The 24,669-nt window shown below is 44.6% G+C and overlaps 2 protein-coding genes across 2 annotated transcripts in view; both read right to left on the bottom strand.

Annotated features, from left to right (window-relative positions):
* Window positions 1–17,102, bottom strand: part of LOC141059263 (uncharacterized) — a 42,513-nt gene extending 25,411 nt beyond the window's left edge. Inside the window, exons 1-2 of the mRNA XM_073555583.1 lie at window positions 17,014–17,102; window positions 14,433–14,548 (exon numbers count right to left, since the gene is read on the bottom strand). Of these exons, the coding sequence (XP_073411684.1) occupies window positions 14,433–14,496 (64 nt within the window). The 5' untranslated portion in view covers window positions 14,497–14,548; window positions 17,014–17,102. The remainder of the gene's footprint in view (window positions 1–14,432; window positions 14,549–17,013) is intronic.
* The window catches only part of LOC141059269 (uncharacterized), a 1,095,346-nt gene that overhangs the window by 244,080 nt on the left and 826,597 nt on the right, over window positions 1–24,669 (bottom strand). Inside the window, 1 exon segment of the mRNA XM_073555586.1 lies at window positions 17,285–17,382. Within this exon segment, the coding sequence (XP_073411687.1) occupies window positions 17,285–17,382 (98 nt within the window).

The raw sequence follows: 24,669 nt of genomic DNA on the forward strand, positions 1-24,669 counted from the left end.
CCAACCATACCAACTATGGTGACCACACGCTCTCAGCGTAAACAGTTGCAAGAAGCATTGACCCTACAAGAACCTGATGATCTACAGACTGAAGTTTTGTCGGACCCCGCGAGACCGCTTAATTACGATGCAGAGAATGTCTCCAAAGGATGAGGTGAAGCAATGGAAGACTGATGGGGCACGTATGGATAATGGTCTCTGGAAAAAGGACCAACTCGTGTGTCTCCCTAAGCAGATGTACCCTGCTATTGCCACATGGGCACATGGACCTACACATCGAGGAAAGAATCAGGCCCTCGCACTGGTGCAAAAATTGTACTGGGCCCCGGTTCTCTAGTTGGCTGGAAGCATTCCCTGTTACCAACATGACTGCAAAGACCACAGCGAAGAAACGTGATGGAAGTTATATACAGATATGGGGTTCCAAAAGTTGTTGAAAGTGATCAAGGTCCGGCCTTTTCTTCTCATGTGTACCAAAAAGCTCTGACAATGCTTGGATCCACTGTAGCCCTCCATACTCCGTACCACCCACAATCCAGTGGGGAAGGTGAGAGGCTGAACGGCACACTGAGGGGACAATTGACCAAAACGATGCAGGAGACTACGGCTCCATGGCCAGAGGTCCTACCCATTGTACTATACCACATCCATACTACCCCTATTGCAAAATATGGCCTGTCCCCATGAGATATTGTTTGGTGTTAGGCCCCCAATTGCAAATTTCCAGCCTCAGCAGTTATCAGAAGAAACTGACCGTGCTGTTCAATGTGTTATTCAGCTTAGTAAAAATCTTGCTAACACTCATGCTCTAATTTCTTTTTCTATTCCAGATTCAGCAGAAACCGACACCTGTCATAACCTGAAGCCTGGTGATTTGGTTGTCGTGAAAAGGCATGTCAGAAAGCATGGACTAGAACCCTTGTTGACGGTCCCTATCAAGTCCACCTCATCACCCAACAAGCCATTAGTAAATAAAGGGGACATAATGTTTTGGTTTTTCGCATTTTCCATATTATTGGTAGAAGCTAAAAGTTAAAGTTAGAAGATATTCAAAGACTCAGAGATCAATACGATAAAGACAATGATCGTAATAAGGACAGTTGGTGGTCAGACACCTTCTCCTTTCTTAATCCAGCCAATTGATTTAAGGGAATTGGGGGCTGGATAGCTGGGATCTTACAAAGCTTGTTGCATATTGCTGCCTGTATCCTTGTTGCATATGTGATACTAAAACTTGTTCTTTGGTGTATTTCTGTATGTATTAGGAAATTCTGCACTAAGACAGCTAATGATGATACCATAGGTGTCGTTGCCCCTGTTCTTCTCTGCACGATCCCAAAAGGCTACTTGATGAAGATGTTGAAGCCAAGCACATGGCTACCTACAAAAGATCTCCACCACAGTCATCAAAAATTGTTATTTGTGAATTGCAGTATACAGAGGGGACGGGTGCTCCGCGACAGCCATGACTGGTAACACGACATCAGTCATGTGAAGACCAGTACCCCTCAAGCTGTTAGCTTGGGATAGCACCTCTGATGCTGCATATGTGTTAAAAAAAAAAATTATCTAGGGGGATTGTGAAGGGTTAAAACTAAAATCAGAGCTGAAGTTTCATTTTCTCCATTCTCTGAAGGTTTCATTTCTCTATTTTTGTTGCTGTAAGATAAATTTTAGTAATTAAGATGAAAAAGTTCAGGCTATCATGAAACCAGACTGTTCCCATCAGGTGCAAGATAAGGGAACCGGAGGTGTAGAATTCTGAAGAATATGCCATTATACTACTTTCTATGCTATTTGGATACGGACATATATGCAGTTTCCGGTTTCCTTGCAATATTATTGGCTTATAAAGTGAAATGATGCTATTGGTAGTTGAGAACTTTGCATAATTAAGCAAAATATTATAAAAAAAAGTGACTAAAATAAAGGGGACTAGTGATCTGTCTTGATCCTCCAGTACAGAGACCCCCGTCTCCGTGTGGTCATTCCCAGTTGCTAGCAATGCCCTGTGAATTAATTTGGAAATCACTGGATCAACCGTGAAGGGTTAATTTAGCCTTCCCTCAACAGTCTCTGTACCTGTTTAGATTTCCTGGAATTAAATCTAATTACTATCCGAGATCCATATCCTCTTCCTCTGATTCCAGATTTATCCAACCAGGTTGTAGGATTGTGGGAGCTAAGGTTTTCTCCAAGTTGGATTTAAGGGGGGGGGGGGCTATAATCTGGTTAGAAATCAGGGATATGGATGAATAGAACATGGCATTCAATATCCCTAAGGGACATTTCAAATTCCTGGTTATGCCTTTCGGTCTGACCAATTCACGGGTGGTGTTCCAGCATTTCATAAATTATATTTTCCATCATTTGGTGGGCATGCTTGTGGTGTTCTATCTGGATGATATTTTTGGTTTATTCACCTGATTTGGAGACACATCAAAGACATGTTAAACAGGTACTTCAGATATTAAGGGATAAAAAGCTTTATGCCAAACTAGAGAAATGTGTTTTTGCCATCCAGGAGGTGCGGTTTTACTAATTTTTACCAGACGTTTATTCAAAATTATTTGGTAATGGTGAAACCGCTTACTGACATGACAAGGGGTCTAATTTTTCTAAATGGTCGAATGCTGCTCAGCAGGCTTTTTCCTCCTTAGGCTAGTTTCACACTTGCTTTTTTTTGCAGCGCGTTTTTCCCGCAAAAAAACGCATTAAAAAAACGCATACAAAAGCTGCGTTTTTTTCAAGCATTTTTATGAGCATGCATGAAAAAAACGCAGCGTTTTTATGCGTTTGTATGCATTTTTAGCGCGTTTTTACCGCTTTTGCGTTTTTTTCCAACATTAGGTGGCCCCTCACACTAACCCAAACCATGACTTTACTAACCCTAACCCTAACCCTAACTAACCCTAACCCTGACCCTAACCCTTAACCAAACCATACTTAACCCTAACCCAAACCCTAAACCCTAACTAACCCTAACCCTAACTAACCCTAACCCTAACCCTGACCCTAACCCTAACTAACCCTAACCCTGACCCTAACCCTTAACCAAACCATACTTAACCCTAACCCAAACCCTAAACCCTAACTAACCCTAACCCTAACCCTTAACCAAACCATACTTAACCCTAACCCAAACCCTAAACCCTAACTAACCCTAACCCTGACCCTAACCCTGACCCTAACCCTGACCCTTAACCAAACCATACTTAACCCTAACCCTGACCCTAACCCTGACCCTAACCCTTAACCAAACCATACTTAACCCTAACCCTGACCCTAACCCCAACCCTGACCCTGACCCTAACCCTAACCCTAAACCCCTTTAACTAACCCTAACTCTAACCCAAACCCCTAAATTCCATGGTTAAAAAAAAACGCTTGTGCAAAAAAACGCATACATAAGCATGCCAATGCGCACATATGCGCACCCATAGGCTATAATGGCCATTTTTAGCGCAAAACGTGCGCATGCGCTTTTTTGCAGGGCCAAAAAATGCAACATGCTGCGTCTGGAAAATACCAACGCACACCCCAAAAAAACGCAGGGCATGAAAATCGCATACGTGCGCATGCCAGCGCGCAGGTATGCGCACCCATGTTAAATATAGGGGAAAAAACGCATGCGCACGTATGCGTTTTTTTCCAGCGCAAAAAAACGCAAATGTGAAACCAGCCTTAATGAGTTGCATTGACCCTGGACCTATACTCAGCCCGATGTTTCTCACCCTTTTATCGTAGAACTGGATGCAACGGAGGTGGGGGTTGGTGCTGTGCTGTCTCAGTGTCCGTCCACTGGTAAATGGCATCCAAGCGCCTTCTTTTCCAAAAGATTATCCTCGGCTGAGAGAAATTATGACGTGTGTAGTAGGGAGCTTCTAACAATTAAATTGGCATTCGAGGAATGACAACATTGGTTGGAGGGGGCAGTCCATCTTATTACTGTTATCATGAACCACAAGAACCTGTCATATCTTCAATCGCCTAAAAGTCTCAACCCTAAACAAGCTAGGTGATACCTGTTCTTTACTATATTTAATTTTGTGGTCATTTTCCGTCCAGGAGTTAAAAACACCAAGGCTGATGCTTTGTCCCAGAGCTTCCCTGGTGGTGGTGAACACGAGAACCCTGCCACAATTATACAGAAGGGGTAGTTATTTCAGTCTTGTACTCTGACCTGGAGGGAGAGGTGTTGGGGGCTCAGGGGGATGCTCCTGCCCTTGGGGGAGCTTATTTGTACCGTATAATTTATGCTGTAATGTTATTAGGGAACATCATAACTTGGTGCTTGCTGGTCATCCAGGGGGTAAGGCAACCGTGGACCTCCTTTCTCGTAGTTTTTGGTGGCCATGGTTGCATTGGGATGTGGTTGAACAGGTGTCTGATTGCAGTGTTTGCGCGTGTTCTAAAGTATTGCATACCTGTCTGTCTGGTCCTCTTATTCCACTTCACATTCCTAGTAGACCATGGACACACCTGTCCATGGATTTTATTACTAAATTGGCAGGCAAGACGGTGGTTCTGGTGGATGTAGATCGGTTCACTAAAATGGTGCATTTCATCGCATTACCGGCACTTTCGAACGCTAAGACTCTTGCTCAGGTTTTTGTTAAGGAGATCATGAAGCTTCATGGGGTTCCCTCCAATGTGGTGTCAGATCAGGGGACCCAATTTGTTTCTAAGTTCTGGAAAGCTTTCAGTTTTCGAATGGGGGTCCAGCTGTCCTCTCTGCTTTCCATCCTCAGTCAAATGGACAGACCGAGTGCATTATTCAGAATTTAGAGACCCTAACAGAGCCCAATGCATCCCCAAAGTAAGGGTTCCATGCCAATACATTGCTAAGATAGCAATAGACAGTAGATTATGCAATACAAAATATAAAAGCCCTTTAAAATGGAACAAGGGGATTGCACTGTAAGCAAGGAGGGGGACCTGGAGACAGCAGCTGAAGACAGAAGGGGGCATGACACATTAGTGATAACCTTCTCTGTGAATGTCAGATATATGAAAGAGAGAAAAGCCATAAAACTGGCAAAGATTAAAGGCCCCTTTACATTTAGCGATGCACCAGCGATTCCGACCACGATACGACCCGTTCAGGATCGCTGGTGCATCGCTAAATGGTCGCTAGTGAGCTGCCAAACAGGCAGATCTCACTAGCGATGCAGCAGCGGTCGGTGGTCGTACTCACCTTTCAGACGCGGCGAGGGTGACGTCTTCCACCTGCGTCCATGGCTCGCTCGTCGGCGCCAGCAGGAAGCAGACGACGAGAAATGGACCAGGCCGATCTCGCGCGATCAGCGATAGCCAGTCGGAGGTAAGTATCACATGTAGCGATATCGCTAGCAAGATCGCTGCTGCGTCACAAAATCGGTGTGTAAAGCCCCCTTTAGAAACACTCAGACTCTATTGATAGACTTCAACTAACAAGTGGAAAAAAACAAATGTGTTATTCTATCAGGGCACTACCAAGCTTGGGACCAGACTCTCAGAAAATATTACAAGAACATCAAAACGCAGGGCATTAAAAATGGCACACAAATCAGAGTACAGGATGAGGAGGACCCTGAGACTTTTAGTCTTTCCATAAACATTTATAAAAATGGAACTATCATGGTACAAGGAACAGAACCCAAGATGGAGGAATTTAAGCAACAATTCCAGAACATTAAGAATCAAGTTGAAATTCAAACCCTGAGGCAGGGAGGAAGCATAACCACTCCTGATCAGATCACAGCAGACAGTCACTAGCCTTCCCCCAGCCCCATCTACCTCACATCCCACCATGGATAATATACTCAGAGACTGCCTGTCCCAAATAGAAAGTGAGTTTATACAATTCAAAGAGGAATTTCAAAGAAGCCAAGGTCAGAGAAATGCAAATGACCAACTGAAGGAGTAATTATCAAGGCTGAAAAGCGACCAGTGTGAAATGCAAAGGTCACTTCAAAGACTGCAGGAAGAAAATGCATACCTCAAAGAAGAAATAACAGCTAAAATCATCAAACCTGCAACAAAAGCCAGAGAGGGTACCTCAAAGTACAAGCAGTCCCCCAAAACCAAGGCCTGCACCAACCATCTCGATGCCTGACACACCACAGACCAGCAATAGCCCCAGCAAGAAGGACACTACACACAACCCCAGCAATAAAAGTATAGCCCCATCCACATTGCAAATCAGGGCAACCAAAACCCCCGAACCCAACACTGCAAAGGAAAATTCTACCATCAATCCCAGCAACAAATATACAGCCTCATCTTCACAGCAACCCAGGGCAACCAACAGCCAAGGACCCACAAAAAACAAACAGCCCAAACAAAACACAGGGCCCTGACCGCACTAATAATAAACTCAAACGAGAAATACCTGGACACTAAGAGACTGTTCCCGGGGGCATGGGGCACAAAAATCCGCTGTTCAACAATCCCACAAACAGAGGTGATCAATAACCCATATCTCATATTACACACCGGCCCAAATGATATTCACCAAGAGACAGCCACCCAAGGCCTATCAAAACTCGCAATAGCTGCCTAGCTAAAGTTTCCCAGATCCAAAATATTCCTGTCTGCCTTGCTTCCAAGGAAAGACATAGACCAACAGGTAACCCAGCAAATCAATTCAGAGCTGACTGCCAGTATCGCCTTAACACCAGACATACAACTGGCAAGACACCCCGAAATAACGCTCCATCACTTGTACAACGACAAGCACCTCAATAAACAATGGTTCAGACATCTAGCCAGAGAGCTAAAGGACATTGGTCTAAACAAACCTCCGAGACCACAAGCAAGACGCCCAAACAGATGGCAACCCACTGTGATCCGCAGTGAGAATCCACAGAGAGGGCAGAAGTACTGGAGACCACAAGCCCCACAATGGCAACACAAAATAACAGAGGGCAGCTACATGGCAGAAGTAAGAACATTGCTCAACACATTGTGCAGCAAACTCATGGGACACCCTTAAAACATTCCACCTAAATCCACCACTTGAACTGTTATGTCCTATGAAAATCTTCCTCCATTATAAGGTATATCGACTAAACATGACATCCTTATTTATTAGCAGCTGGAACATTCAAGGATTGAATGCTTCAGCTTTTCGGTCCAAGATAAACAACACAGACTTCAAACAAAGGCTAAAGAACATTGACATCCAGATCCTCCTGGAGACATGGGCCAGAGCAGGGGAGGAATCCCTGGCACTTCTGGGATACAGAGACCTATGAAAAACAATGACACCAAAAAGGGTAGCTGCTCAGGGGGCATACTAATATGGTACAAAGAGGAGATCAAAGAGCACATCAAAGCAATGAAAAGAAGAGACAGCCATATCAGGAAAAGGCTAAGCAGCTCCATACTCCCCTCTCAGTAGGACATCTACCTCTGTGCAGCTTACATCCCTCCATCAGAATCCACATACTTTAAGACAGACATGTACAAGGTCCTACAGAGGGAGGCAGGCCAATTCCAGTCCAAGGGTAAGGTTCTCCTCTGTGGAGACCTCAAGGCAAGGACGGGTACAGAAAAAGACTGTCACCATACGGAAACACATACGTGCTGGGAGAGGAGTCCTTTTACAGCGACTCTGTACAGACAGCAAGAAACAGCTATGACAGAGTGGTGAACAAATGCGGCAGAACACTGCTGAACTTGTGCCGGAGCCTGGTGCTGTATATACTGAATGGGCGCATCAGAGGTGACTCATTAGGGAGATTTAGACTAAAATCCCATGTGGGCAGTAGTGTGGTTGGATTATGTCATAACAGACATGGACCCAGAAAACATAAATGCCTTCAAAGTCACCCCTGAAACCCATTTGTCAGACCACAACCAGATACTGCTGTATATGAGATCCACGGACAAACCACCCATAGAAAAGCCTCATCTGACGGGTCTCCACAACCTACCAACATCCTTTAAGTGGCCTAAACAGTTAGGCACTGAGTACATCAAAATGAGCAACAGAATCGAGATCCAAGAGCTACTTGTACATTTTATCACAAGTAGCTACACATCAAACCAGCAAGGGGTCAACCCGACAGTGAAGGATTTTAACAAGATCTTATTTACCAAGGCAGAACTAGCAGGCCTCAAAGATAAATCCCAAGAGACCTACAAATAAACAATGCCAAAAATGGTATGACAAAGAATGTAAGGCACTACGCAACTCCTTAAGGATGGCCTCAAACCAAATATACAGACCCCAACAACAGGGACCTAAGAGCGGCCCATGACACCCTACAGAGGCAAAAGAAGTGAATCCTCAAGGAGAAAAAACAGAGGCACATCTCCAGGAAACTACGGTAGCTTGAAGACTCCCTGCAGGAAAACTCATTCTGGGAGACCTGGAGTCATATCGGAACAAAGCCCAGCTCAGAACACCCTCCACATCCATAATGGCAACATCTGACACAACTACTTCAAGAGCCTCTACAGGAACATATGAGAAGAAGACCTAACCCCAGAACAATCAATGACTTCCAAAACCCTCTGGACACACCAATCACAAATCAGTGTACTGGAAATAAAGGAGAGAATCAGACTGATAAAATGCAAGAAGGCTGGGGGCAGTGAAGGCATCCTACCAGAGATGATCAAATACAGTTCCCCAGACATACATGCAGCACTGGCAAAACTTTTTACCCACGTCCTAAGCACCGGCTACTTCCTGCAATGCTGGAATCATTATGCCCATCTAAGAATGGAGACCAATACAATCCATCAAACTACAGAGGGATCTGTGTCAACAGCATTCTGGGAAAATTGTTTAACAGCATTATTAACAAAAGGATCATCACCTTCCTCACCCAGCGTGACATCTTCAGCAGAAGCCAAGCTGGGTTCATGCCAAACCACCACACTACCGATCACATCTACACCCTGCACAGCCTCATCAAGACCCACGTACACAGCAAAAAACATGGGAAAATATTCACATGCTTCGTGGACTTCAAGAAGGCCTTTGACTCAGTGTGGCACCCCGGCCTGTTTCTGAAACTCCTGGAAAGCAGAATAGGCGGCAGAACCTATGACGTCATCAATAGCTCATACACAGAGAACCGTTGCATCGTGATGGTGAACGGGAAGAGGACAGCTTTCTTCCGGCAGGGCTGCAGGGTCAGATAGGGCTGCAGCCTGAGCCCAACTCTATTCAACATATACATAAATGGACTGGCAGCAGCCCTGGAATCCTCCTCCAACCCAGGCCTCAGTCTGCACGACCGAGTGAAGAAGTTCTTGCTGTACACAGATGACCTCCTGCTACTCTCCTCAACCGAGAGAGGCCTCCAAGATAGCCTGGCAGTGCTGCAAACATTCAGCACCACCTGGGTGCTGTCCATCTACCAAAAGAAAACCAAAGTCATGGTGTTTCAGAAGAGGAACCAGAATAAAACCCCCACTCACTCACTCCCTCACATTAAATGGTTCCACACTGGAGAAGACCAACAGCTATACCTACCTCGGTCTGGAGCTAAACCAAACTGGGAGCCTCAAGCAAGCAGCAGAGGCCCTGAAAGGAAAAGCATGCAGAACCTTTTATGCCATCATAAGACAACTGTACTACCTCAAACCATCGGTGAGAGTTTGGCTTAAGATTTTCGATAGCGTCATCACTCCTATACTGCTGTATGGTAGCAAGGTATGTTGCCCAGCAACTTACCAAGACCAGACAAAGTGGGAATCCAGCCCAACCAAAGTCTTCCACCTGGAGTTCTGCAAACATCTCCTCCAAGTACATCGCAGCACCTCAACATAGCCTGTCGGGCAGAGTTGGGCCGATTCCCCTTATGGACAACTATAAACAAGAGGGCGCTATCATACCAGGCACACATACAGAGCAGCAATCCCAGCTCCTACCATCATATAGCCCTACTGAACCAAAGCAAGCCATGAACACTGTCAGCCAGACCCGCCAAAGTCAGCAACACACCCTGACAAAAGCCGAAATAAAGAAGATATCAGAGAACTGCAAGATGCAATATATAGAGGGTTGGCAGAGTGAACTAGAGAACTCCCAGAAACGCACCATCAACCGGTCACTGCGGAGGGACTATACTCTGGCCCCATATCTGGAGAGGTTACATCACCCCAAAGACAGACAGACCCTGAGCCTATACAGACTGAGTGTCCACAGTCTAGTGGAGGAAATAGGGTGTCACTGACAGACATACAAGCCACGGGAGAACAGAATGTGCCAGCACTGCCAGCAGGGGGCACTGGAGGATGAGGCGCACTTCCTGCTTCACTGCAACAAATAGCACTGAGGGCCTCTCACTCCCAGAGACTTTCCATTCACAACCCGGACTTCCCATCCATGGTCGAGGAAAGGAAACTCTGCATCCTACTGGGGGAAGAGTAATCAACAGTGGAGATTGCCGCCCATTACGTCACCATATGTCATAAGCGGAGAGAACTTAAAACCACCAAATGTACTATTACTTGCCAAATTGTGCCCCCAACACCCCATCCCATAATCCCCGATGCCCTCCCCTGTCACATTTATTATTCTTGCTTTGGCAATACTAAGTGTATTTTGGTCCTCCCAATAAAGTCTATTTGAGTTTGACACTTACGTTAGGTGGTTTGTCTCAGAAAACCAAGAGGATTGGGCATCTTACTTACCGTTGACTGAGTTTGCTATTAATAATCATCGCCAAGAATCTACCAGCAGGTACCTATTCTTTGGTGCATACAGTTTCCACCACAGTTTGGTACTTTTAGTGAGGGAGGGGCTTCGGGAGGTCCTGAGGAACGTTTTGCTTTGTCGCCCTTTTCTGTGTGACAGGGGGTACAGAGCAATTTGAGGATCATGGGAGACTGGTAGAAACTTATTGGCTGACAGGAAATGCTCGCCAGGTCCACATCTAAGTGTGAATGACTTTGTGTGGTTGTTACCCAGGAATATCAAGTTGAAGATCCCTTTCTGGAAGCTGGGACCTAGGTTTATTGGTCACTATAAAATAACCACCATTATTAACCCTGCAGCTTTTCGTCTTGCGTTACCTCAGGCTATTAAAATCCACAATGTGTTCCACATGTAGCTCTGCTCAGGAAATATGTTGAACCTCTTGAGTCCTCTCCACTGCAGCCACCCCCAATCCTTATTGATAGTAATTTGGAGTTCCAGATTTAGAGGATTGTTGATTCCCATCTTGAGTGTTGTTACATGCAGTACTTGGTGCACTGGAGGGCTTATGGTCCAGAAGAGAGTATGTGGGTTTCTGCATCAGAGGTGAATGCCCCTGGGCTGGTTCGTTCGTTACATGCCTCTTATTCTGAGAAATCAGGTCCTGAGTGTCCGGAGGTCACATGCAGAAGGGGGGGGTACTGTCACGGGTGTGTGTGTAGGACCCAGCAGTGATCTCGACCGTCTGCTGCTGATTAACACACCCTTGTTGGATGTCTAAATACCTTATTCGCTTCAGGTGATAGTTCTATTTACCTCTGTCTGGAAGTACTAGTAGTACTAGACTAGTTCCTTCTTGGCATTCTCTTGGAAGGACAGCTGGCATGATCTCTTTTGTGTCTTCTCAAGCCAAGTGCTATTCGCTTGTTTGTTTACCTTGTCTTTAGTTGTGGTGGGGCCGGACTATTAGTCATCCCATCCGGTCCCTATCCAGGACCTATCGCTAAGGGCAGTCAGGGATTAGGCTCCTGCTCGACGATAGGTGCGGAACCTTTTTAGGGACACTGGAGGAGGCAAGGTGTAGTCAGATTTGCCTAGGGGTCTCCACTTCCCCCTTTCCTAATATTTGTGCCTCCCCACCTCCTTCCCGTTGTTGTGCACCTAGCTTCTCAGTCACCCAGTGTGACTCAGAACTCCCGTTCTCACACTGCGTTAGGAAGTTTCAATAGATGATACACGACCCAGCTCATCAAAGACTTTATGGAAGGTTACCAGGAATACCTGCAGGTCCAAGATCACAGGGTTCCCTCTCTCCTACAAGGGGTTGATGCACGCTAGGGCCTCTTCTGGCTAAAATGGGATTCCTAATCTCTCAAATAGCAGATCAGGGGGAGACTAATGGGCCAATAGTTCAAAGTGCATCTTGCACTGGTTTAGGAACCTACAGCACTGCTTAGGATCCCCTTTGTAATGTGACAGAGCAGAGCAAACAGACGAGAATTAGCTCCAGGAGCATAAGTTTCAGACTGAGTAGTCATGGCACCAGTTGCTGCAATTTGTGCTGGAGTGGGTGAAGCAGCTCACTTCAGGGCTTCCAAATGGGTATGCACCACATGCAGATAGGACAGAATCTTTTCCTGCTCATCTCTCTGGCAATACATCTCTTGGTATAACGTTGAATGCGAAGGGGCATTGGGATTAGAAGGATTCATGGCCTGAGCAAACTATTACACTCATGGATCGTGGACCCACTGTGCCATGAGCCGAGCTTACCCAGGAGTGGCTACTTGGTTTTTGCTGGAGCTCCTCATAATGGAGTTAGGCTTGCGCTGCAGGTAGATGCCAGGTACCACTCCTGGGCAGTCTCCAGTACTGCAGCAGCTGACCCTATGGGTCAGGATGGCAGTCAAGGACATGGATTCGGAGTCACTGGCAGTAAAAGATTCGGATGCTGGTAGACCGGATATAGGAGACGGTACAGATGGTATGGATTCTGGAACATCCATATGATGGACACTGATCCTTATTCAAACAGTGCAGATTTTGGGACACTAGCCAAGAAGGACAATGGTGCTAATTCAAACAACACAGGTTTCAGGAACATATTTGGACAACACGGATTTCAGGAACAGGTTATGGACCAGGGACCTGGCAACATACTACCTGCATACACACTAAGTAGAAAAAATACAGGCGTTGCTCAGGCAGCTCCCTAATGAGGAGGGTGCTTTACATACAGGTGCTTCTCACAAAATTAGAATATCATCAAAACGTTAATTTCAGTTCTTCAATACAAAAAGTGAAACTCATTATACAGAGTCATTACAGAGTGATCTATTTCACGTGTTCTCGTAATGTTGATGATTATGCTTTAGAGCTAATGATAACCCAAAAAGTCATTATCTCAGCAAATTAGAATACTTTATAACACCAGCTTGAAAAATGATTTTAAAATCTGAAATATTGGCCTACTGAAATATATATTCAGTAAATGCACTCAATACTTGGTCGGGGCTCCTTTTGCATCAAATACTGCATCAGTGCAGCGTGGCATGGAGGCGATCAGCCTGTGGCACTGCTGAGGTGTTATGGAAACCCAGGTTGCTTTGATAGTAGCCTTCAGCTCATCTGCATTGTTGGGTCTGGTGTCTCATCTTCCTCTTGACAATACCCCATAGATTCTCTATGGGGTTGAGGTCAGGCTTGTTTGCACAGCGATACTGTTGTTCTTACACCAGGAATTTGTACTTTTGGCAGTGTGGACAGGTGCAAGGACTGCTGGAGAATGAAATTCCCATCGTCACAAAGCTTGTTGGCACAGATTAGCATGAAGTTCTCTAAAATGTCCTGATAGACGGCTGCGCCGCCTTCGGTCTTGATAAAACACAGTGGACCTACTCCAGCATATGACATGGCTCCCCATCACTGACTGTGGAAACTTCACACGAAACATCTAGCAGGTTAGATTGTCGCCTCTACACTTTTCCTCCAGACTCTGGGACCTTGAATTTAAAATGAAATGCAAAATTTACTTTCATCTGAAAACACCACCTTGGACCACTGAGCAACAGTCCAGTTCTTTTTCTCCTTGGCCCAGGGTAAGACGATTCTAGCTTTGGCTATTGGTCATGAGTGGCTTCACACAAGCAATGGAAAATTTTTAGCCCAATACATCTTTGTGTGGTGGCTCATGAAGCCATAACACCAGCAGCAGTCCACTCCTTGTGAATCTTCCCCAAATTTTTTAATTGCTTTTTGTTAACGATTCTTTCAAGGCTGTGGTTATCCCGGTAGCTTGTGCTAATTTTTCTACCACACTTTTTCCTTCCACTGAACTTTCCATTAATATGCTTGGATACAGCACTCTGAACAGCCAGCTTCTTTAGCAATGACCTTTTGTGGTTTACCCTCCTTGTGGAGTAAGTCAGTGACTGCCTTCTTGACATCTGTCAAGTCAGCAGTCTTCCCCATGATTGTGGAGCCTACTGAAACAGACTAAGATCTTCTTAAACGCTGAGGAAGCCTTTGCAGGGTTTTTTTTGTTAATTTTTCTGAGATAATGACTTTTGGGTTTTCATTGGCTGTAAGCCATAATTATCAACATTATCAGAAATTAACACTTGAAATAGATCACTCTGCTTGTAATGACTCTATATAATATCAGTTTGACTTACTGTATTGAACTGAAATAAATAAAAAAATTTTTGTACCTGATGTCTACCAGCTTTTGCCTGGAGGCATCCCGAAAGTGCAAGCGCTGCCCCTTTAAGAATCAGATTTGTTGAACGCATACCTAGAGAAGCAGGAAGGCACCACCGGGAACAGATACACCGCCGAATGGCTGGGACATTGAGCATGTTGGCGTCCTTGCCGGCAGTAGGGAGGACCACACTTGGATGTCAGAATTGCCTTTACAAAAGTAACAGCATCATTACCCTCTGCTTTCTCTTAAGAGTCCCATTATAATATTGCTTACCCAATCGAGTGGGGGTTGCACGCACTAGCCTCCCACTCGACTCTCCATCCCCACATGGGTAAGCACTTTAGCAATTTAGCACTTCATGTGATGCGGGCATGTTTTATGGTTTATGATCACTTGCTTATGGGCTAAGATCATATGGTCAAAAGCCACAGATGTTGGTAGAAATGTTTCTCTCTCCATGTAGGAGGAAGTCCTCCCTTGGAGTACCTACTAGATAATTGTAGCAACTGTGACTCAGCCTCAATATTGCTCCATCACCGCATATTATATATAGCTTGTGTGGCAATATCTTGTGCATGGTGACGCCTGGTCATCTAACCTCCCCTCCCCCCTTCTTTTCCATTCTTAACACCTGTCCCGTTTGTTAATATTAGGGCTATATGCCTGTGTTATTTATGTAAATGAGTGGATTAATAAAGATTTTTGCATTTCATTACTTACAAAACTGCCTTACTTCTACTTTAATTACATTTTGATTTTTCTGAGGGTTTTTATGCTCCTATTGTGGATATAGGATTAGACAGTTGAGGCCAAAAGTATTGACATCCCTGCAATTCTGTCAGATAATACTCAGTTTCTTCCTGAAAATGGTTGCAAACACAAATTCTTTGGTATTATTATCTTCATTTAATTTGTCTTAAATGAAAAAACACAAAAAGAATTGTCCTAAAGCCAAATTGGATATAATTCCACACCAAACATAAAAAAGAGGGTGGACAAAAGTATTGGCACTGTTCGAACAATCATGTGATGCTTCTCTAATTTGTGTAATTAACAGCACCTGTAACTTACCTGTGGCACCTAACAGGTGTTGGCAATAACTAAATCACACTTGCAGCCAGTAGACATGGATTAAAGTTGACTCAATCTCTGTCCTGTGTCCTTGTGTGTACCACATTGAGCATGGAGAAAAGAAAGAAGACCAAAGAACTGTCTGAGGACTTGAGAAACCAAATTGTGAGGAAGCATGAGCAATCTCAAGGCTACAAGTCCATCGCCAAAGACCTGAATGTTCCTGTGTCTACCGTGCACAGTGTCATCAAGAAGTTTAAAGCCCATGGCACTGTGGCTAACCTCCCTAGATGTGGACGGAAAAGAAAAATTGACAAGAGATTTCAACGCAAGATTGTGTGGATGTTGGATAAAGAACCTCGACTAACATCCAAACAAGTTCAAGCTGCCCTGCAATCCGAGGGTACAACAGTGTCAACCCGTACTATCCGTCGGCGTCTGAATGAAAAGGGACTGTATGGTAGGAGACCCAGGAAGACCCCACTTCTTACCCCGAGACATAAAAAAGCCAGGCTGGAGTTTGCCAAAACTTACCTGAAAAAGCCTAAAACGTTTTGGAAGAATGTTCTTTGGTCAGATGAGACAAAAGTAGAGCTTTTTGGGCAAAGGCATCAACATAGTTTACAGGAGAAAACAAGAGGCATTCAAAGAAAAAAAAAAACACGGTCCCTACAGTCAAACATGGCGGAGGTTCCCTGATGTTTTGGGGTTGCTTTGCTGCCTCTAGCACTGGACTGCTTGACCGTGTGCATGGCATTATGGAGTCTGAAGACTACCAACAAATTTTGCAGCATAATGTAGGGCCCAGTGTGAGAAAGCTGGGTCTCCCTCAGAGGTCATGGGTCTTCCAGCAGGACAATGACCCAAAACACACTTCAAAAAGCACTAGAAAATGGTTTGAGAGAAAGCACTGGAGACTTCTAAGGTGGCCAGCAATGAGTCCAGACTTGAATCCCATAGAACACCTGTGGAGAGATCTAAAAATGGCAGTTTAGAGAAGGCACCCTTCTAATATCAGGGACCTGGAGCAGTTTGCCAAAGAAGAATGGTCTAAAATTCCAGCAGAGCATTGTAAGAAACTCATTGATGGTTACCGGAAGCAGTTGGTCGCAGTTATTTTGGTTAAAGGTTGTGCAACCAAGTATTAGGCTAAGGATGCCAATACTTTTGTCTAGCCCATTTTGGAGTTTTGTGTGAAATGATCAATGTTTTGCTTTTTGCTTCATTCTCTTTTGTGTTTTTTCATTTAAGACAAATTAAATAATACCAAAGAATTTGTGTTTGCAATCATTTTCAGGAATAAACTGAGTATTATCTGACAGAATTGCAGGGGTGTCAATACTTTTGGCCACAACAGTATGTCATTTGGTTTTGAGGTTAACACACCTGGACAGGTGAGGGTCAGCATCTCCTAATTTATGTTGGTAGGTGGATTTCCCAGAGTGTAAGTTCTATAGAAAAGAGCTTTCAATACCCAAAGTCATGTGAATAGTTTTGGGTGGAGGAGAACATTGTGGTCTAGAGGCAAAATGGTGATCACACGATTGTGATACGGCTGAACTACTTCTTTACTTCATTGCATCTAGTAGTTACTACTCACCTGGGTAGTCATATTTGGGAATCTCCTCTTTACACTGCTCATGATCCCTCACAAATGTCTCTGTAGTATTAATATGGGTCAGATCTTCACCCTGAAACAAATATTGTAAAAGTCACATCTATGATCAGCTCTAATCCTGCCATCTCCACCATTCTCATTACACAAGTATAAATCATATAATACTGGTGAATAAAACAAGACTGAGCACAAGACCTTCACAGCCATCTACACATCATAGGGGGGGATCTCATGACATCTTCTCTCCAGCTACCTGATGATCCTGAGGAACATTGAGATCTTCTTGTTTACAGTCCTCTGGAAGAAGAGGACGGGGACATCTCTCTGGTGTTGTCCTCTTACTGGATAGATCTGGAGGAAACACATACAGGGACTGAATTCATTCTTTACATACAGATAATTATAGGCCGTGTGTATTTATTCCTTTCTATTACCTGGTGATGTGAGGGGCTGGGGAACCTCCATCATGACGTCCTTGTACAGATCTTTGTGTCCTTCTAAATACTCCCACTCCTCCATGGAGAAATAGACAGCGACATCCTGACATCTTATAGGAACCTGACACAGAAAATGATACCGTCATCCCCCCTATTCCTTCATAGCGTTACTGTACAATGTCCCAGCATTCCCAGCAGTGTCACCTCTCCAGTCAGCAGCTCAATCATCTTGTAGGTGAGTTCTAGGATCTTCTGGTCATTGATGTCTTCATGTATCAGGGGGTGAGGTGGAGGCCTCGTGATTGGGCTCAGGGGTCTTCCCCATCCCTCAGACACAGGGTCCTGACAGCGCTCACTAGAGGTCTTCTTCACTACTGTGTAATCCTGGTTATGGAGAGACACATTAATAAATCTCACTACAGACATTCCCAGAGTCCTCACCTCTCCAGTTCTGTCCATCTGTTATTCCCATAGATAAGAATGATGTAATGTGACGTCATCAGAATCTCTCACCTCTCCAGTAAGCCGGAAGAGGATCTCTAGGGTGAGGTGTAATATCCTCTCCGCCATCTTGTCTCTGTCCATATCCATCCTTGATTGGTAAATCAGGAAAATTCTCTTATATAGAAGATCTTCACTGAGAGGATCCGATATTGTAGAGACCTGAATGAGAAGATGAGCCGATGTAACATCATAAAAATCCTGTGTAATAATACAATTACTGGAGATAATAAGGGAAACATATGAGGAGATTTATTATTTTACAGTATTTAGTTTTCTTCTTTACATCTACTAATAAAACCTATATATTTAGGCCACAGACAACAAGCAGTTTCTTCCTCGGAGTCGGCAGCTGAATACGTTCCTCATAGACTCATCTTCCATAACGCTAATTCTCGTCTCATTACCGACACTGGAATCGGCCTTAGCAATACTGCAGGAGATATTCATTACACGTGACAGGAGAAATAACTATTTCATGATGAGGACGACATCTCCATCTTCTACTACGGCTCTAGAAACAGATTTGGCCAGAGTCCGTCACTGACTCCATCCCCACCGGCCATCTACATGAAGGTTTCCCGTCTTCCCCGCACTGGAATCTTCTATCACGTTAGATCTCAGCTCTAAGTCACACATAGAAGATTGAGGCTTTTAGAAAAGATTTTTGTAAGAACAAGACAGGAGATATATGAGGCCAATGTCTCCATGTACAGTGATTTTTTTTCCTTTGAATATGATGGGTTTTTTTTGCATTTTCTTGTACAGTCATGGCCAAAAGTTTTGAGAATGACACAAATATTATATTTTCACATGATCTGCTGCTCTCTGGTTTTTATGTGTGTTTGTCAGATGTTTTTATCACATACAGAAATATAATTGCAATCATATTATGAGTAACAAAAAGTTATATTGACAGTTAGAATGAGTTAATGCAGCAAGTCAATATTTGCAGTGTTGACCCTTCTTCTTCAGGACCTCAGCAATTGTCCCTGGCATGCTCTCAATCAACTTCTGGATCAAATCCTGACTGATAGCAGTCCATTCTTGCAAAATCAATGCTTTTATTTTGTCTGAATTTGAAGGTTTTTGTTTGTTCACTCGTCTCTTAATGATTGACCACAAGTTCTCAATGGGATTAAGATCTGGGGAGTTTCCAGGCCATGGTCCCAAAATCTCTATGTTTTTATCCCTGAGCCATTTAGTTATCACCTTTGCTTTATGGCAAGGTGCTCCATCATGTTGAAAAAGGCATTGTTGATCGCCAAACTGCTCTTGGACGGTTGGGAGAAGATGCTCTTGGAGGACATTCTGGTACCATTCTTTATTCATGGCTGTGTTTTTAGGCAAGACTGAGAGAGAGCCCATTCCCTTGGCTGAGAAGCAACCCCACACATGAATGGTTTCAGGATGCTTGACAGTTGGCATGAGACAAGACTGGTGGTAGCGCTCACCTGGTCTTCTCCGAATAAGCCGTTTTTCAGATGTCCCAAACAATCGAAAAGGGGATTCATCAGAGAAAATGACTTTACCCCAGTCCTCAGCAGTCCACTCCCTGTACCTCTTGCAGAATATCAGTCTGTCCATGATGTTTTTCCTGGAGAGAAGTGGCTTCTTTGCTGCCCTCCTTGAGACCAGGCCTTGCTCCAAGAGTCTCCGCCTCACAGTGCGTGCAGATGCACTCACACCTGCCTGCTGCCATTCCTGAGCAAGCTCTGCACTGCTGGTGGCTGATCCCGCAGCTGAAACACTTTTAAGAGATGGTCCTGGCACTTGCTGGTCTTTCTTGGGCGCCCTGGAGCCTTTTTGGCAACAAGGGAACCTCTCTCCTTGAAGTTCTGATGATGCGATAGATTGTTGACTGAGGTGCAATCTTTCTAGCTGCGATACTCTTCCCTGTTAGGCCATTTTTGTGCAGTGCAATGATGACTGCACGTGTTTCTTTAGAGATAACCATGGTTAACAGAAGAGAAACAATGATGCCAAGCACCAGCCTCCTTTTAAAGTGTCCAGTGGTGTCATTCTTACTTAATCATGACAGATTGCTCTCCAGCCCTGTCCTCATCAACACCCACACCTGTGTTAATGGAGCAATCACTGAAACGATGTTAGCTGGTCCTTTTAAGGCAGGGCTGCAATGATGTTGAAATGTGTTTTGGGGGATAAAGTTCATTTTCTAGGCAAATATTGACTTTGCAAGTAATTGCTGTTAAGCTGATCACTCTTTATAACATTCTGGAGTATATGCAAATTGCCATTAGAAAAAATGAAGCAGTAGACTTTGTAAAAATTAATATTTGTGTCATTCTCAAAACTTTTGGCCATGACTGTAGGCTTCCATATATTACATGAAAAACACCCCCCAAAAAATTGGGGATCGTGGTATTGCAGGAACATTTTACTGTGGGGGGGCAATAAAGAGGCGCTGTACTATGAGGGTATGTGCACACGCTGCGGATTCTGCTGCGGATTGGCTTCTGCGGATCCGCAGCAGTTCCACAGACATAGTACAGTACCATTTATTATAAACCTATAAAGAAGATCCGTTGCCAACCGGAAAAAACTCTCTGGCTAGAATATTTCACCAAAACTAGAAATATATATGTAATTCTTGATGTCATAGGGTATAATACCAACCAATTATGACTGACAAATATAATTAATTATGTGCTAAAAATAAGCCACAAAAAATAGAGAGGTACATATCAATGATAATTTTTATTGCACATATAATATAATTAGACAATACACGGGTATTTAAAGTGAGGTAGATGAAAAATATAGCAGCTAAAAGATAACGGCACAGTCAAAGTTGGTAATATGATGCCAGACAGAAAAAAGCATCTCACAGGCCAGAACTGCACTATGCCAGGAGAATAGTATTATAGACTATAAGCCTATAAGACTGAAGCATTACAATGAAACACTTCAAAGTGCCCTGGACGAAGTTGCACCCCCTATAAATAGAACACCACAACACAGACGGCGACAACCCTGGCACACCCTGCAAACACGTTTCCTGCAGCGGTGCTCCAGGTACGCCGAACATCTATGGAGAAAATCCAATCTACATGAAGATTTCATCCATTAAAAGTTTATGCTTCGAACATACAACACTGCCCTTCACCTCTACAAACAAACCTATTTCAACACCCTCATCACCTCACTGTCCAATAACCCTAAACATCTCTTTGACACTTTTCATTCTCTACTCAACCCAAGAGTACAGGCCCCAACCACGGAGTTCCGAGCTGACGATCTGGCCAAGTACTTCAAAGAAAAAATAGACCAGATTCGACAGGAAATTATCTCCCAATCACCTCATACCATGCACTGTCCTCCCTCCCCCACTGCATCTAGCTCACTCTCTGATTTTGAACCAGTCACAGAAGAAGAAGTAAGCAGGCTCCTTGCATCTTCTCGCCCAACCACTTGCACCAGTGACCCATTTCCGTCACGTCTCCTCCAGTCCCTTTCCCCTGCTGTCACCCCTCACCTAACTAAAATATTTAACCTCTCTCTCTCTCTCTTCTGGTATCTTTCCCTCCTCATTTAAGCATGCCATCATACATCCACTACTTAAAAAACCATCCCTTGACCAAAACTGGGCCGCTAACTATAGACCTGTCTCTAATCTTCCCTTCATCTCTAAACTCCTGGAACGCCTGGTCCACTCCCGTCTTACCCGCTATCTCTTTGATAACTCTCTTCTCGACCCTCTCCAATCTGGTTTCCGCTCTTTACACTCTACTGAAACTGCCCTCAATAAAGTCTCTAATGATCTACTAACAGCTAAATCAAATGGTCATTACTCCATGCTAATTCTCTTGGATCTCTCTGCAGCATTCGACACTGTGGATCATCAGCTCCTCCTCACTATGCTCCATTCCATTGGCCTCAAGGATACCGTTCTCTCTTGGTTTTCCTCCTATCTCTCTGACCACTCCTTTACTGTATCTTTTGCTGGCTCCTCCTCCTCTCACCTTCCCCTTACTGTTGGGGTTCCTCAAGGATCGGTTCTAGGCCCCCTCTTCTTCTCCTTGTACACTGCCCCTATTGGTCAAACAATCAGTAGATTTGGTTTCCAGTACCATCTCTATGCTGATGACAACCAATTATACGCTTCTTCTCCTGACATCATGCCAGCCTTTCTAGACAGCCTTGTCTAAACGCTGTGTCCAACATCATGTCCTCACTATATCTGAAACTGAACCTGTCAAAGACTGAACTCCTTGTGTTTCCTCCCTCTACAAATGTACCTATACCCGACATTGCCATTTCTGTGTGTGGTTCCACTATTACTCCCCAGCAACATGCCCGCTGTCTTCGGGTCATACTTGACCCTGAGCTTTCCTTCGCCCCTCACATTCGATCACTGGCTCGCTCTTGTCATCTGCACCTCAAAAACATCTCTACAATTCGACCTTTTCTTACTTTTGACTCTGCAAAAACTCTTACTGTATCTCTTATTTATTCTCGTATCGACTATTGTAACTCTCTTCTAATCGGTCTCCCTCTTACCAAACTCCCCCCTCTCCAATCTGTCTTGAATGCTGCAGCCAGGATCATATTCCTCACCAATCGTTACACCGATGCCTCTACCTTGTGCCAGTCATTACACTGGCTGCCCATCCACTCCAGAATTCAGAATAAACTCATTACCCTCACCCACAAAGCCCTCCATGGCTCGGCACCACCCTACATCTCCTCCCTTGTTACAGTATACCACCCATCCCGCGCCCTTCGCTCTGCTGATGACCTGAGGTTAGCATCCTCATTAATCAGAACCTCCCACTCCCGTCTCCAAGACTTTACACGTGCTGCGCCAATTCTTTGGAATGCACTTCCCAGGTCAATACGATTAGTCCCCAATCTCCACAATTTTAAGCGAGCCCTGAAAACGCATTTATTCAGACTGACCTATCGCCTCAACACATTAACCTAATCTATCCCTGTGTGGCACAGCCAAAAGTTTTACCATAACCAGGTTCCCCGCATCATGTTCCCACATGCTTTATGCATCCATTAGCCCTCTGTGTCTGTACTGTTACACACTTAACATTATGGCTGGTCCATACAATCAGGGCAACTGTTACCACCCACCTTTCGTGTCTACCTCTTTCCTCATAGACTGTAAGCTTGCGAGCAGGGCCCTCATTCCTCTTGGTATTTGTTATAATCTATGTGATTATTGTTATGCTGTAGTGTCTATTGTCTGTACAAATCCCCTCTGAAATGTAAAGTGCTGCGGAATATGTCGGCGCTATAGAAATAACATTTATTATTATAAGCCTAGAGATAGAAAATACTAATGGCTAAAATGACAATTGTCATAAATAATTCACAATGAATAGTAACAAGAATGGCCTTGATAGTGAATCAAAATTATAGTGAAAAAACCCAGTGCTAATATATTACTGAATCCAGAGACAGGGAGTTACCCGGCCTGGGTATAAGTGATCACTATAGTATTTGATGTAATAACAAGACCATATAAATACTCTATGCTAGTATATGCAAGGCAACAAGTATTGAGAACCGCAAGTTAGAGGGTAAATACCTTGTGACATAGTCCTGGTAGTGTGTGGCAGGGGTGCCTGTGAGATGCGCTAGAGCCCCGACACGCGTTTCACCATCCTCGGTTTTGTCAGGAGGAGTGTTTAAAATGTTAGGGCATGGGGTTTAAATGGGAAAGGTGTGGATCCTTCGGCGCGCTTCCTGAAGTTATGCCCTGCCCCATGACAAAGCAAGCTGGAGCGCGCCGTGTACAATGGGAGGGAGGATGCGCGTCATCGCCCAGCATCATCACGGCGACGCGTCCTCACCCGCAGCGTCATGAGTCAAGTGCAGCGCACGTACAGGGCGCATCTGCGCCTCAAGAGGACTACATGTCAGTACATAATGAATTCCTATAATAGGAATGTCCCGGCCCGTGACTGAGCGAGGCGGCGCGCGCCATGCATGATGGGAGGGAGGACTCGCGTCGTCACCCAGCATCACCATGGAATACAAAATAGTAAAATTTTGTCAATTCTTTCTGCGGATTCCGCTGCGGTTTGACACCTATTCCATTGTCCAGGTGACAAACCGCAGGGGAAAACCGCTGGAAAATCCGCAGGACAATTTAGCTGCGGTTTTACCTGCGGATCCACACGGAAAAATCCGTGTGTGAATCTGCAGTGTGTGCACATGGCCTGAGTGTAATACACGTTTCCTTGGTTCCAGTCTTTCATAGTTGTATCAATCAGCGGAAGGAACAAAACCATTGTGATTCTTATAAGGAGACAACACAAAATCCCCTAAATATAACATTTTATGACAACCTCACAATTTGTGACTCCTCAGGGTAAATCGCTCTCTCACCATTGGATTAGAGCTGATACTATGAAGCTAAAGAGACTAAACAGACTGTCACCTCCATAAAGGGGCACTTTTCAGTGTTTGTCAGAACTATCCGAGGATTATTAGAGGTGATAGTTTCCCCCAATTAGAAGAGACACCTGTGGATATCGGGGTCTTTACCTGCTACAGTCCTGGTGAGGAGCCTCCACCCGCAGAGCCGCACTCCACATAGAGAATAATGGAGCCTCCAGCACCGACCTCTACCCGCAGAGCCGCACTCCACATAGAGAATAATGGAGCCTCCAGCACCGACCTCTACCCGCAGAGCCGCACTCCACATAGTGAATAATGGAGCCTC

Source organism: Dendrobates tinctorius, unplaced genomic scaffold (genome assembly GCF_039654945.1).
Source record: "Dendrobates tinctorius isolate UK_male_01 unplaced genomic scaffold, ASM3965494v1 ptg000226l, whole genome shotgun sequence".
Taxonomy (NCBI): Eukaryota; Metazoa; Chordata; class Amphibia; order Anura; family Dendrobatidae; genus Dendrobates; species Dendrobates tinctorius.